The 13,926-nt window shown below is 42.3% G+C and overlaps 1 protein-coding gene across 2 annotated transcripts in view; it reads right to left on the reverse strand.

Annotated features, from left to right (window-relative positions):
- Positions 1-1,122: 1,122 nt before the first annotated feature.
- SLC27A2 (solute carrier family 27 member 2) overlaps positions 1,123-13,926 on the reverse strand; it is a 54,938-nt gene continuing 42,134 nt past the window's right edge. Inside the window, exons 6-10 of one of the 2 annotated variants that reach the window (XM_032624857.1) lie at positions 9,424-9,514; positions 8,618-8,816; positions 7,060-7,157; positions 2,561-2,691; positions 1,123-1,592 (exon numbers count right to left, since the gene is read on the reverse strand). In XM_032624857.1, coding sequence (XP_032480748.1) covers positions 1,416-1,592; positions 2,561-2,691; positions 7,060-7,157; positions 8,618-8,816; positions 9,424-9,514 — 696 coding nt within the window. In that variant the 3' untranslated portion in view covers positions 1,123-1,415. The other variant, XM_032624858.1, reaches the window with a different exon arrangement.

A 13,926-nucleotide genomic window follows, 5' to 3' on the forward strand; every position in this document is an offset into this window, starting at 1 on the left:
TCACGTATCATTGAGAATCCCTGAATACGTTTGCCTGGGGCTTTTCAATTTAGGGACTAAATTGAGGGAGAATTCGGGCTCCTTTCTAGCTCCTGGTCGTCTGAAGATGTTCTCTAGGGAAGGAAACTCCACCTGTTTTAGGGAGGCTGGGGTGAACTCGAGTCACACTTCCTAGATGTGAACTTAGTGAGCAGGATACTCCTGTGACCTAGGACAAGCTCTAGTAAGGAATATGTCACCTTGAGGGCCGCCACCAAGGACCTGCTCCTGGAACTCTGTGACTGACACGTGCAAAGCTTATGGGGGTCTACTCAGAAAAGGTGGCAGCTGAGTGTAAGGACAAAGAGCCTGTCTGAGAGAGCTCCTTGCTCTTCCCAGATCCTCCCGTGCCTCGCCCAAAGCCCTCGGTCCTTGAATAGGCTCTCTGGCCGGAGACTGGCTGTGGAGTGAAACCAGCTCTAGACTGAGGAGCACGTGAGCCTGGGGATGCGAGCTGGACCTCTGGGACTTCTCTGGGGCACAGTTGCATTTTCTTTGGGGTGAGTGGAAATTATAAAAAATGTGAGACTTTACATGTTAAAAATTGGGAGATTCACATAAATATCTGGATTTCTGTTTTGTGAATAATCAGATCTTGGAAGTACCTGGGCTCTATAGCCCCATGACGATAATCAGCTGACTGAAGCTGTGTCGTGGCTGTCCCCAAGTTTTCCACGTTCATTTGGGACCTGCTCCTCTCATCCGCATTACCAATACAAATCCTGAAGCCACTTGAGTTTGCAACCCTTGATATAGCTAAAAAGTTTGCTGGATACCTTTTATGTATAGAGCTCTGATGCTCTAGACTTAAGCTCCTTCAAAGACTATAGGTGGCTTTATCACTCGTTGGCTAATGCTGTAGACAGTGGCCAGGATGCTTCTGGGGGTAGGGTTGGCCTTACACTAGAGCTGGATTTCCATTGGGTTGTTCACTGGGAACCTACCCCCTTACCTCCCAACTCCTTACCACTTTTTACTTAGAATTCCATTAGCATTATAAAGGGGACACCTGTGAAAAATTGCCAATGATACTGTCAGGCTCAGCGTTCGCATTTAGAATCAAGTCAGGAAGAAGTGCCATTGCATATGTTGGTGTTCATCTATTTTATTACATATTTTAAAAAATAACATCCTCTCTCTAACAAGCTTAGTTTGCACACACAAACAGTAGGTGCAAATTGAAAAACAATTATATATAAATCTTTTCACTTGCAAAGGTTCGGGTGTAATTTTAAAAAGTCTCTCCTTACTGGTATGCATAAAAAAATTGCACTGCACAATCTTCAATCAAATTAAAGTGGGATTATATCAAGTGGCTGTACTAGGTCCATTCAGTTTCTTTCTAGAAATACACTGAGTTACCCTCCTGGTAATATTCAGAGTTTCAGAGTTTTATCATTAATGGCGTTGTAAATGTGCTCAGTCATCGGCACATACATTTCTGCTTTGTCATCCAAGAAATACAAGGCATCTTTGATAACTGCAGGGTTAAAACCCTCTTCCATGAGGGTCACTTTTCGGTGTTTAAAAGTTCCAGTGATCTCAATGGTGTCCTGAAAAACATCAAACAATCGTTTGAGAGCTGTGAAAGCAGGTTCTGTGTGATGCCAAGATATCCTGTCTTCAGAACCTCCACTAGGGGGCCCTCTGTGGAGGTATTTTTCCTTCCTTTAAAGCTTGACGATCACATGTGGGGAGAGAGAGTCTGCAGACAGTGGAATACGGAGCTGAAGAGTGTCACTTGGTGAGCTTCCAGTATTCCTGGAATATTCTGATTAATGGTGGGGTGGGGAAAGGAATCATCTACACACGGACAACTTTTTTTTTCAGCCTGTTTGTGACACTGAAGACTTGTTTCTTCTTCAATAAATAGGTGATGGTCTGAGGATATTTCAACTTTCATGTCTCTCAACCATCACTGTAAAGCATATGTCAGTGTTTTATGAACATCAACAGAAATAACCGTTTAACCTTAGCAATATCTGGTAATCTAACACTTCTTTTCTCAAATCTTCAGCTACAGAATCACAGAGCTCAAGGTCCAAAAGTGAGAGTGTTAAACTAAGGGGTTAATGTTTGAGAAAGAAAAAAAAAAATCTCTATGCCTGACAGTTTAGCCTTTGGTAGTTCCTACTGGCTAATGATGCCCAATTTAAGTTCACATCACAGAAAGGTGCAGGACTTCAGGGGATTTTTCCATTCTTTAAAACTGGAAACAAGTAAGAGGGTCGGAGCATTTCTATTTTATGTGTTTGTTATACCTCATCACACAGACTTTGTGAGTTATTTGCTAACACTGTTGCTGAATGAACTGCCTGTGGTTTTAGGGAAAAAGGGATTAGGATTTGGTTTCAGCTAGCTATATTTTCTGGTATTTCTGCTTCCTCATTTAGCTTCAGCTTCCTGAAAGGGTAGTGAAAATTTGGCCGTTGTGCTCGCCATGGTAGAAGAGGAATTGTTCCCTTTGACTCAGGTGTCTCCAAGAGAGAGGATAACTGAACTTTATAACAAGGGGTCTCACCTGTATTCTTAGAAACCGGGGCCTTGCATAATTGGGCAGGTAATCGGCCACATGCTTAAAGAGCTTCCTTCCATCAAATTCATGGTCTTCCTTCATCTTGATGGAAGCCATGCCAATTCGACCTTCGTGACCTAGAGTTAAAGTGAGAAAAAATTAGGTGAGTTGTAGCTATTTATTTTATTTATGATAAAATAAATGACCTTCGCTAGGTCAAAGTACAGAGAACTGAGACAGCATTATGGCATGGGTTTCTTTTGGATAGCTGGAATTTTTATTTCAAATATACGTTGAAGTTAAATTCTAAAGTGAATTAAAGATAACAACAAAACAACAAGCTATACATTGATTGAATCTTTATTACATGCCAGGTCCTTTACTAAGTGTGCTTTATGTACTATCTTATTTAACCCTCGCGACAACCTTATGAAGAGGTACAAAGGTTATCTCCATTTTACAGGTGAAGAAACTGAGGCTTAATGACATTAAAAGACTTGTTCAAAAAAAAAAAAATGACTTGTTCAAGTTCATGCAGCAAATACTAGGCAGGGCCAGAAATGGAATTGAGGCAGGCTGGCTAAAGATCCTGTGCTTATTGACATCATCCTTCTTGGCAGCCTAGATGTAAACACCAGAATGGGAAAAATGTTGAACTAGTGGCTAAAAAATTTTTTGGACTCTGGTGAAAAACCCTTGCTCCCCTGTCAAGGATAATTGGGCTCAGGTTGTTCTTTGGGTCGCAGGTCAGGTCTGTTGTGCTTCCAGGCACAAATGTTCACCTCTGAGACATATAATCATGGTTCCTAATAGCTTTGCCTCTGCATTTCAGAGAGGCTGCAGGACAGGAGGGTGAAGGCAGATCAAGGTATGTGCCCACCGCACCCTCGCCTCCCCACCTGGATGCCTTCTAGTCCAGAGAGGTTGTGCTCTCCACAGGGGAAACAGATCCTAACAGCTCTTCCTTCCCGGTGTTTAGAACAATTACCATTGTTTTCTTGTGAGGACAGTGGTAATTACATATTAATACCTCTTCTACGTGACTGGGCAGACCCAGTGGGAGTCCAGGTCCACTTCCCTGAACTACTTAACTGTAATCAGAGAGGGGGAAGGAGCCGCCCTTTGTCACCTGGGCCCCAGCTTTCAAAATCTCTCCCATGGTGGTTGTGTGTTTACCCATGACTCTAAAGAAGTCAGAAAACAAGAGGAAAAATTATAAGAAAGGAAATGCATCCTCATTTGCTTTGCCTCATATCTGAAGGAGGGAGGCAGGGCACCATACCCTCTTTCTCTAGGGGTCCCTGGTAGCTGTCTCAAAGGTACCAGTCTCAGGAATCTTGAATGTCTCCAATGAGCTCCTTTTAGAATTAAGGCAGAGGCTGATGCAACAGAAATCTTCAGTGTCAACTGGCTCCTTGCTCTGACAGAGGCAATGCCCAACCGAGAGGCAAATGGGGCTGTTGGATCTCAGGTCTCTGTCCTGACTCCCAGAGGTTGGCTGGGGCTAGTTCAGCTCCAGGGGGAAGGTTCCTGTCTGCAGCAGTTCGGGCCAGAGGTTCTCTAGAGTTGCACTATCCAATATGGTGGCCACTGGTCACATGTAGCTATTAAAATTAATTATAATTAAATAAAATGAAAAATTCAGTTCCTCAGCTGCACTAGCCACATTTCAAGTGCTCAACAACCATATGGTAGCTATTGGCTACCATGCTGGACAGTGCAGATATAGAACATTTTCAGAACACTGCAGAAAGTTCTATTGATAATATAAAGCTCTAGAGAGTAGTTTGGCAGTTCTGGTGCCATCTCTAGTCTAGGCCCAAACTTAGAAGTTTCTTCCTGGTCCAAAGCTGAGATCTGTGAAGGCCTTGTTCAGCCCTTTGGTAGTGAGAATCACCCTGGTGGACTGATGCCTTTCTCTAGATAGATCTGCCACATTTCTAGGCTGCAAGAGTGGCACTGAGAATCACAGAATCTGAAAATAGGAGAGACTTTAGGGTTCATCTCTAATCTTTCACTGCTGTAAGAATTCTCACAGGATCCCAGGTGGACAGCCAGCCTCTTTACACATCCCAGTTGGTGGGACATTGTCTACCTCAGGAGACAGACCATTCTGTTGTGGGTCCCTCTGGCTACAGGAGAGTTCTCAGGCTAAAATTTGCTCCCTGGTCATTTCAATCCATCTGTTTTATTCTGCTCTCCAGCGCAACATAAACACAGCTGCTCCTTGTTCTACCTGACTTGTCTCCCCACCATTTGAAACCCATTAGCCTCCTCTTCTTTGTTCTACATCAATGGCTCCTAAACTTTACTGGGTGGTAGACCCATTTGGGAATTTTAAAAAGACACAAAGATTTAGTCCCAAACCCCAGATCTGGGCTTTAAAAAGTTTCCCAGATGATTCTGATGACTGGCTAAATTTTCAGAACCACTAGGCCTCCAGGCTTCTCAGACTTCAGCGTTTTTAAAAAATTGTGGTAAAACATACAATTCATTATTTTAACCATTTTAAAGTATACAGTTCAGTGGCATTTAGTACGTTCACAGTGTCGTGCAACTATCACCAGTATCTAGCTCTAGAACATTTTCATCACTCCAAAACCAGACTTCATTTGTTTTAAGAATCACTGGAGGGCTTGTTAAAACACAGCTCCCTGGGCCCCACCCCAGAGATTCTGGTTCAGTAGTTCTGGGGTGGGCATTTTTAACATGAGAAATATTAAATTTTTAACAAGCTCCTGGGCGATGATGCTGTTGCTGGCCCAGGGACCCTACTGTCAAATGAAAAAAATGCACAACGTGAGAGTTGTGAGTTAAATTTTATTTGGGGGCAAAATGAGGACTATAGCCTGGGAGACAGCATTTCAGATAGCTCTGAGAAAGTGCTCCAAAGAGGTAGGGCAGAAGGTCAGTACACATGGGATTTTAGTGAAGGGGGAGTACATGCAACCAGGCATATTTTTTGCAGAAGGTATCTGCTAGTCTCATGAAGGTCACTGCTAGTCACGAGGAGCAGATGTCACCGTGAAGGATTTTAGTGCTTTTCTAGATATGAGGAGATGCAAGAATTGGGCTCATAAAATCTTCTCCTGAAAATATCTATCTGCAGACCTGTTCTGCCAGTTTTTCCCAGAGCACAGAGTGCCTCATTCCTGATCTCCACCTTGAACTCCTTTCAGGGCGTGTTGAAGGTCAGCAGCTAGAGCGGCTCGTAATTTAATCCTTGTAGAGGTAGATGGCAAGTGCCAATTTGTAGGTGACACCACTCTTTGAAGAGCAGTGGATTAGGCCTTTCCATTCCATTTCCCATATTTTCTTACCTTCTCATACTCATTCTTTTGTATTGTTACTTTAAAAAAAATCCAGCATTTAGAAGGGCATGCAACATATTCCAGGTGGAGTCTGTGAGAGGCCAGCATGGTTCCATGGCTGACAACCACAACATGGGCCCTTGTGTTAATTCAGCCTGAAATCCAACATGAGAAGTATTCTGCACCCCTCAGACTCTGACCTGAGATGTGGTACACTTCCTGTCAAGTCATTGTCACCGGGTTGGAGAGGAGCAGGCAAGAGAAAGCCTCAAGTATTCTTTAAAAAACAAAAGGACAACAAAAGGAGCTATGTCACGTGAAACCATCATAGCTCAGGTAAAAGGGACTTTGGGGTTTCCATTTTGAGTATAGATGAGAATCCCAAATACTGAGTTCTAGGGAATACCGATTCCCCTAGTACCTTACACTTGCATAGTGATTTGGAAGTTTTAATTCTCTCTGACATCTATAATTAAAATGATTTCTTTTCATGACAAGCCTCATGGACGTGTCTGACAAATATACATTTAGTATTTATGTAATTAAAATGAATTAGTTTTCTCAACAATCTTAACTGCAGGATTGATATTATCTCTAACTTAGTGATTTGTGTGAAGCCAAACAGCCAGCAGGTGTTGGAGCCAGGACCCAAAATCAGACCTCACCCTCCCCACTCTGCTGGCAGAGGCAGATCTGCAGACAGAGGCTTGGTGACAGCACTTTGTGTGATGATTCTGAAACTCAGTGGAGCAAGCTGGGGTCAGGGACTTGGTTTAAAAGAAGAGTCTGGAAAAAATCAGCTCCTTCCTGGCTTTTTCCCTCTAGCAACGGCACTGTGCCTCCCAGTTCAGAGGCCAAGATACCACTTCCAAGCTCTCAAGCATGATACCTCTTTTCTTGAGGCATGCCAAATGCTGCATGGACCCTGCATCATGGAGAGATTTGGCTTGCTTGAGAGCCCAAGAACAGCTGGGGAGTGAACCACAGAGGAAGGCCAGGTTCAGATGTACTGACCTGTCTGATTTATAATGGCACATAAACCAGACATAAGCCCCTTACTCCCAGGAGGCTGGGACAGAGTTGTTTGATTCTCCAGCTGGCAGGAGGAAGTGATGACAAACTTTGCCCGGGGGTTAAAATTATGTTCTGTTAGTGTAAGAGTTTTGGCATTGATTTATAATATCTTGTGCATACCTGGCACAGACACGCCATAAACATTCACTTCTTGGACAAAATCAACCAGTCCTACTATGTCAGCAACTTCAGTGGTGGCCACATTTTCCCCTTTCCACCTGGAAGAAAAGGCAAGGTTAGCAGAGGTCACTGGTGGTCTGCGGTGCATGTTGTCTGTGACAGGTGTCTCCTCCAGACCTCTGTGGGGTGGCTGCGCTTGTCTTCCTCACCTTGGCCCCCAAACTCTCCAACTTAGTCATGGGAGAGGCACCCTGCTTGAGGCATGAAAGACAAAGGCATAGACCTAAAGAAATGATGTTCTAATGTTAAAATATGGGCTTGGCCTAAGAAAGACACTAGAAATCAAAAATAAATCTCAATGACTTTTTGCTGTGTTTAGGTCTCTCACTTCCCTCATTCACTAACTTTGGCTGCTATTTAATTCAGTTATTAAATGTCTGTTAACTAGAATTTCATACTTGTATTTCAGGGTCTTATGGCAATGAAAAAGCTTTTAATAAGAAAGAAAATATCATACTCTATTTGTAGGGAGAATAATGTTAGTGCCCAATCAGGTGCTACTTTTTCTTTGAATAAAGAGTTAAATTTTGTCTTACATTTAAAAATTCTTTAGATCTCCCAGAAGTATCTTTTTTAGTAACATGAAGGTGGCATAAAATAATGATATAGATCCAGAGTCATGGGATATTAGAGATGGAAGGAACCGTAAGGATCACTGGGACCCTCATTTCATGGGTGAAGGAACTGAGGTACAGAAAGATTACCTGCCTGATAACACAGCTGCTCAGAGGTAAAGAGGAAGCCTGGGAGCTGAGTTCTTCTCATTCATATCCATGCTTTTTCTACTACAGACAGATAACTTCCATCTATTCCTCATTCATTCATGCAAAAAGTAATCACTGTACTAGGTACTGGGGGGCGAACAAGCAGACACAGGGTCTGGCCTGAGGGAGTTTATACGGGAATGAAGCTGGTTAAACAGAAGTGTCATGAAGCTGGAGGACCATGCTGTTGCTGAGAATTAATTTCATGGTCTATTACGATGACTTTCAAACTCCACTGTGCTGACTTGTGGGTTCTGTGGGAAACCATCTGGTTGGGAATGGAGAGTGGGAGGGATAGGAGCAGATGGGGCTCAGAACCCTCACCTCCTCTTCAACTAGATCAGCTTCACATTAATTTGCATTTGATTTTATCTGAGAAAAAGCCTCATGATTGGAAACAGTATGAAAATCCCTGGCTGACCTGAGTGACTGGTAATAATTGAGGATAAATGGGAGGAATTGGATGGACTAAGTTATTTAGGTGCCCAAAATCAGACACAGGTTTTCTTTCCTAGTTTCATCTGGTGTTGCTCAACCAAGATAACTATGCATTGCAGAGTGATACCCCATGTATTTTGCTCCTTGTTTTCTGGGAATACAGGAGGTTGAATTGACACACCGAAGAGACAGAAGGAAAGGGAGTACCATAACCAAAGTGGAATGCGACTCTAATTTAGGAGTAAGCCAAATTGTGCATGTGTTTGTTTTTGGCTCAATAATTCAGAGAAACCAACCGGAATGTATCTCCAACTCTGTCATGGAAGTAGATAAAATTTTCGTGGTCCATCATTAAGAGATCTCCACTGTTGAAATAGAGGTCTCCTTTCTTAAAGACATCTCTCAGTTTTTTCTTCTCTGTCTGAGTCTTTCCTCCAGCATAGCCACTAAATGGTGTGAGTTGTGTGATTCTGCAAACCAGGAGTCCGACTTCACCTAAGACAGAAGAAAGTAAATTGTTATTTTATGTACTAGCAGTAGGCAACTTTTAGTATTAACCTTCTTTTAAAACTGATGCCATACAACCCAGTGGCAACAAGCTGGCTGCAGGAAGTCATTTTACATGCATGTGTACATGTATTTCCATGTATATCATATACACACATATATACACCATGCACACACACACAGAGTACATTATTCTCTATGGCCACACATTTGTAATCCTTTTAATACTAATCTTTCACTGAATAATGATTTACACACACAATTAGACAAACGCATAGTAGTTTAAGCTTAAAGGAAAGGCCCGCTAAAGCTAACCGTAGTTTTGCAACCATAATTACATATCCGCTTCTGCAAAATGCTTACCTCATAATCAAGAAATTATTAAGCTAGCTTTCAAATTATATTACGTGTAGTGGTAAATTACTATCTTTTGGAATTTATCTATTTCCGAGAGTACGAAAATAAACCTCTTTTTTTTCCCCCACTCTGATAAATTTTACCATGTGTTCATTTTAGCTGTGATATGTTCGTTCTTAAGAGTCACTTGGTTAAGGTAAGAAAAGGCACAGGTTAAGTGAACAAAAATCCACTGTACCTTTGGGAACTTTGATGCAATATCCATTTCCATCTCGAACAGGTTCATCTTTCTCCACATCATATTTAATCAGCTCATAAGTTATGACTTTCTAGCAAAATTAAAATGGATCATTCTGAGCACATATTCTTTCACAACTTTTTCTTTTTTATTGTGGCATAGCATACATAAAGCATACAAAGTGCACATAATTTAAGTGTACAGCATGATGAATTTTTGCATGTGCATACCCTTATGTAACTACTGCCCAGATCAAGATACTAAACGTTTTCATTACCGTAAGAAGTTTCCTCCTGCCCCTTTCTGTCAAGTCACTATTCTGACTTTTATTGCCATCAAGTAGTCTTAAGCATCAAATAAGTGAAATAAATACATGCCTTAGTATCTGCTGCTTTCACTCAGCATAATGTCTGTGATGTCCATCCCTCCCTGTTGGTGCTTGTGTCAGTGGTGTACTTTTTATTGCCATGCAACTTTCCTTGTATGAATATACCACAATTTATTTATCTCTTCTCCTGTTAATGGACATTTGGATGTTTCTAGTTTTAGACTATTAAATATAAAGCTGTTATGAACATTCTCATGCATGTGTTTTGGTGGACACATCACATGTGGGCTTTTAAAATCTTGTTTAGGGGAGACCTTCAAGATGGCGGAGGAGTGAGATGTGGAGATCGCCTTCCTCCCCACAAATACATCAGAAATACATCTACACGTGGAACTGCTCCTACAGAACACCTACTGAATGCTGGTAGAAGACCTCAGACTTCCCAAAAGGTAAGAAACTCCCCACGTACACAGGTAGGGCAAAAGAAAAAAGAATAACCTGAGACAAAAGGATACAGACGGAACCTGCACCAGTGGGAGGGAGCTGTGAAGGAGGAAATGTTTCCACACACTAGAAGCCCCTTTGCGGGCCAAGACTGTGGATGGCGCAGGGGGGAAGCTTTGGAGCCGCAGAGGAGAGCGCAGTCACAGGGTGCGGAGGGCAAAGTGGAGAGATTCCCGCACAGAGGATAGGTGCCGACCGGCACTCAGCAGCCCGAGAGGCTTGTCTGCTCACACGCTGGGGCGGGTGGGGTCTGGGAGCTGAGGCTTGGGCTTCGGTCGGAGTGCAGGGAGAGGACTGGCGGCGTGAACACAGCCTGAAGGGGTTAGTGCGCCACGGCTAGCCGGGAGGGAGTCTGGGAAAAAGTCTGGACCTGCCTAAGAGGCAAGAGAGCATTGTTTCGGGGTGCGTGAGGAGAGGGGATTCAGAGCACTGCCTAAATGAGCTCCAGAGACGGGCGCGAAGCCGTGGCTATCAGCGCGGACCCCAGAGACGGGCATGAGACGCTAAGGCCTCTCCTGCCACCACCAAGAAGCCTGTGTGCAAGCACAGGTCACTATCCACACCTCCGCTCCCGGAAGCCTGTGCAGTCGGCCACTGCCAGGGTCCCGTGATCCAGGGACAACCTCCCGGGGACAACACACGGTGCGCCTCAGGCTGGTGCAATGTCATGCTGGCCTCTGCTGCTGCAGGCTTGCCCTGCATCCGTACCCCTCCCTCCCCCTGGTCGGAGTGAGCCAGAGCCCCTGAATCAGCTGCTCCTTTAACCCCATCCTGTCTGAGCAAAGAACAGACGCCCTCAGGCGACCTATATGCAGAGGTGGGGCCAAATCCAAAGCTGAACCCCAGGAGCTGTGCAAACAAAGAAGAGAAAGGGAAATCCCTCCCAGCAGCCTCAGGAGCCGTGGATTAAATCTCCACAATCAACTTGATGTACCCTGCATCTGTGGAATACATGAATAGACAAAGAATCATCTTAAATTGAGGCAGTGGACTTTGGGAGCAATGATATATATTTTTTATTCCTTTTTCTCTTTTTGTGAGTGTGTATGGGTATGCTTCTGTGTGAGATTTTGTCTGTATAGCTTTGCTTTTACCATTTGTCCTAGGGTTCTGTCTGTCCGCTTTTTTCCCTGTTGTTCTTTCTTTAACTACAGTTAGATTTTAGAGCTTGTTGTCATTGGTGGATTTCTTTTTTGGTTTGGTTGCTCTCTTCTTTCTTTCCTTTTTTATTACTTTTTAATTTTTTTTTAGTAATTATTTTTAATTTTAATAACTTTCTTTTATTTTATTATTTTCTTTTTTTTATTTCTCCCTGTTCTTCCGAGCCATGTGGCTGATAGGGTCTTGGTGCTCCGGCCAGGTGTCAGGCCTGTGTCTCTGAGGTGGGAGAGCCGAGTTCAGGACATTGGTTCGCTAGAGACCTCCCAGCCCCTCATAATATCAATTGATGAGAGGTCTCCCAGAGATATCTGTCTCAACGCTAAGACCCAGCTCCACTGAATGACCAGCAAGCTCCAGTGCTGGACAACCCATGCGAAACAACTAGCAAGACAGGAACACAACCCCACCCATTAGCAGAGAGGCTGCCTAAAATCATAATAAGGTCACAGACACCCCAAAACACACCACCGGTTGCGGTCCTGCCCACCAGAAAGACAAGATCCAGCCTCATTTACCAGAACACAGGCACCAGTCCCCTCCACCAGGAAGGCTACACAACACACTAAACAAACCTAACCCACTGGGGTAGACACCAGAAACAATGGGAATGACAAACCTGCAGCCTGTGAAAAGGAGACCACAAACACAGTAAGTTAAGCAAAATGAGAAGACAGAGAAATACGCAGCAGATGCAGGAGCAAGGTAAAAACCCACCAGACCTAACAAATGAGGAAGAAATACCTGAAAAAGAATCCAGAGTCATGATAGTAAAGATGATCCAAAATCTTGGAAATAGAATGGAGAAAATACAAGAAACGTTTAAAAAGGACCTAGAAGAAGTAAAGAGCAAACAAACAATGATGAACAACACAATAAATGAAATTAAAAATTCTCTAGAAGGAATCAATAGCAGAATAACTGAGGCAGAAGAACGGACAAGTGACCTGGAAGATAAAATAGTGGAAATAATTACTGCAGGGCAGAATAAAGAAAAAAGAATGAAAAGAACTGAAAACAAACTCAGAGACATCTGGGACAACATTAAACACACCAACATTTGAATTATAGGAGTCCCAGAAGAAGAGAAAAAGAAAGGGACTGAGAAATATTTGAAGGGATTATAGTTGACAACTTCCCTAATATGAGAAAGGAAATAGCCACCCAAGTCCAGGAAGCACAGAGAGTCCCATACAGGATAAATCCAAGGAGAAACATGCCAAGACACATATTAATCAAACTATCAAAAATTAAATACAAAGAAAAAATGCTAAAAGCAGCAAGGGAAAAACAACAAATAACGTACAAGGGAATCCCCATAAGGTTAACAGCCGATCTTTCTGCAAGCCAGAAGACAGTGGCAGAACATATTTAAAGTGATGAAAGGGAAAAGCCTACAACCAAGATTACTCTCCCTAGCAAGGGTTTCATTCAGATTCGACAGAGAAATTAAAATCTTTACATACAAGCAAAAGCTAAGAGAATTCAGCACCACCAAACCAGCTCTACAACAAATGCTAAAGGAACTTCCCTAGGCAGGAAACACAAGAGAAGGAAAAGACCTATAATAACAAACCCAAAACAATTAAAATGGTAATAGGGACATACATATCGATAATTACCTTACATGTAAATGGATTAAATGTTCTAACCAAAAGACATAGACTGGCTGAATGGATACAAAAACAAGACCTGTATATATGCTGTCTACAAGAGACCCACTTCACACCTAGGGACACAAACAGACTGAAAGTGAGGGGATGGAAAAAGATATTCCATGCAGATGGAAATCAAAAGAAAACTGGAGTAGCAATTCTCATATCAGACAAAATAGACTTTTAAACAAAGACTATTAGAAGAGACAAAGAAGGACACTACATAATGATCAAGGGATCCATCCAAGAAGAAGATATAACAATTGTAAATATTTATGCACCCAACATAGGAGCACCTCAATACATAAGGCAAATACTAACAGCCATACAAGGGGAAATCGATGGTAACACAATCTGTAGGGGACTTTAACACCCCACTTGCACCAATGGACAGATCATTCAAAATAAAAATAAATAAGGAAACACAAGCTTTAAATGATACATTAAACAAGATGGGCTTAATTGATATTTATATGACATTCCATCCAAAAACAATAGAATACACTTTCTTCTCAAGTGCTCATGGAACATTCTTAGGATAGATCATATCTTGGGTCACAAGATATGGTAAATTAAAATTAATTACCAAGGTCACAAGCCTTGGTAAATTAAAAAAAATCGAAATTGTATCAAGTATCTTTTCCAACCACAATGCTATGAGACTAGATATCAATTATAAGAAAAATTCTGTAAAAAATAGAAATACATGGAGGCTAAACAATACACCACTTAATAACCAAGAGATCACTGACGAAATTAAAGAGGAAAACAAAAAATACCTAAAAACCAATGACAATGAAAACACGATGATGCAAAACCTATGGAATGCAGCAAAAGCAGTTCTAAGAAGGAAGTTTA

Source organism: Phocoena sinus, chromosome 2 (genome assembly GCF_008692025.1).
Source record: "Phocoena sinus isolate mPhoSin1 chromosome 2, mPhoSin1.pri, whole genome shotgun sequence".
Lineage (NCBI taxonomy): Eukaryota > Metazoa > Chordata > Mammalia > Artiodactyla > Phocoenidae > Phocoena > Phocoena sinus.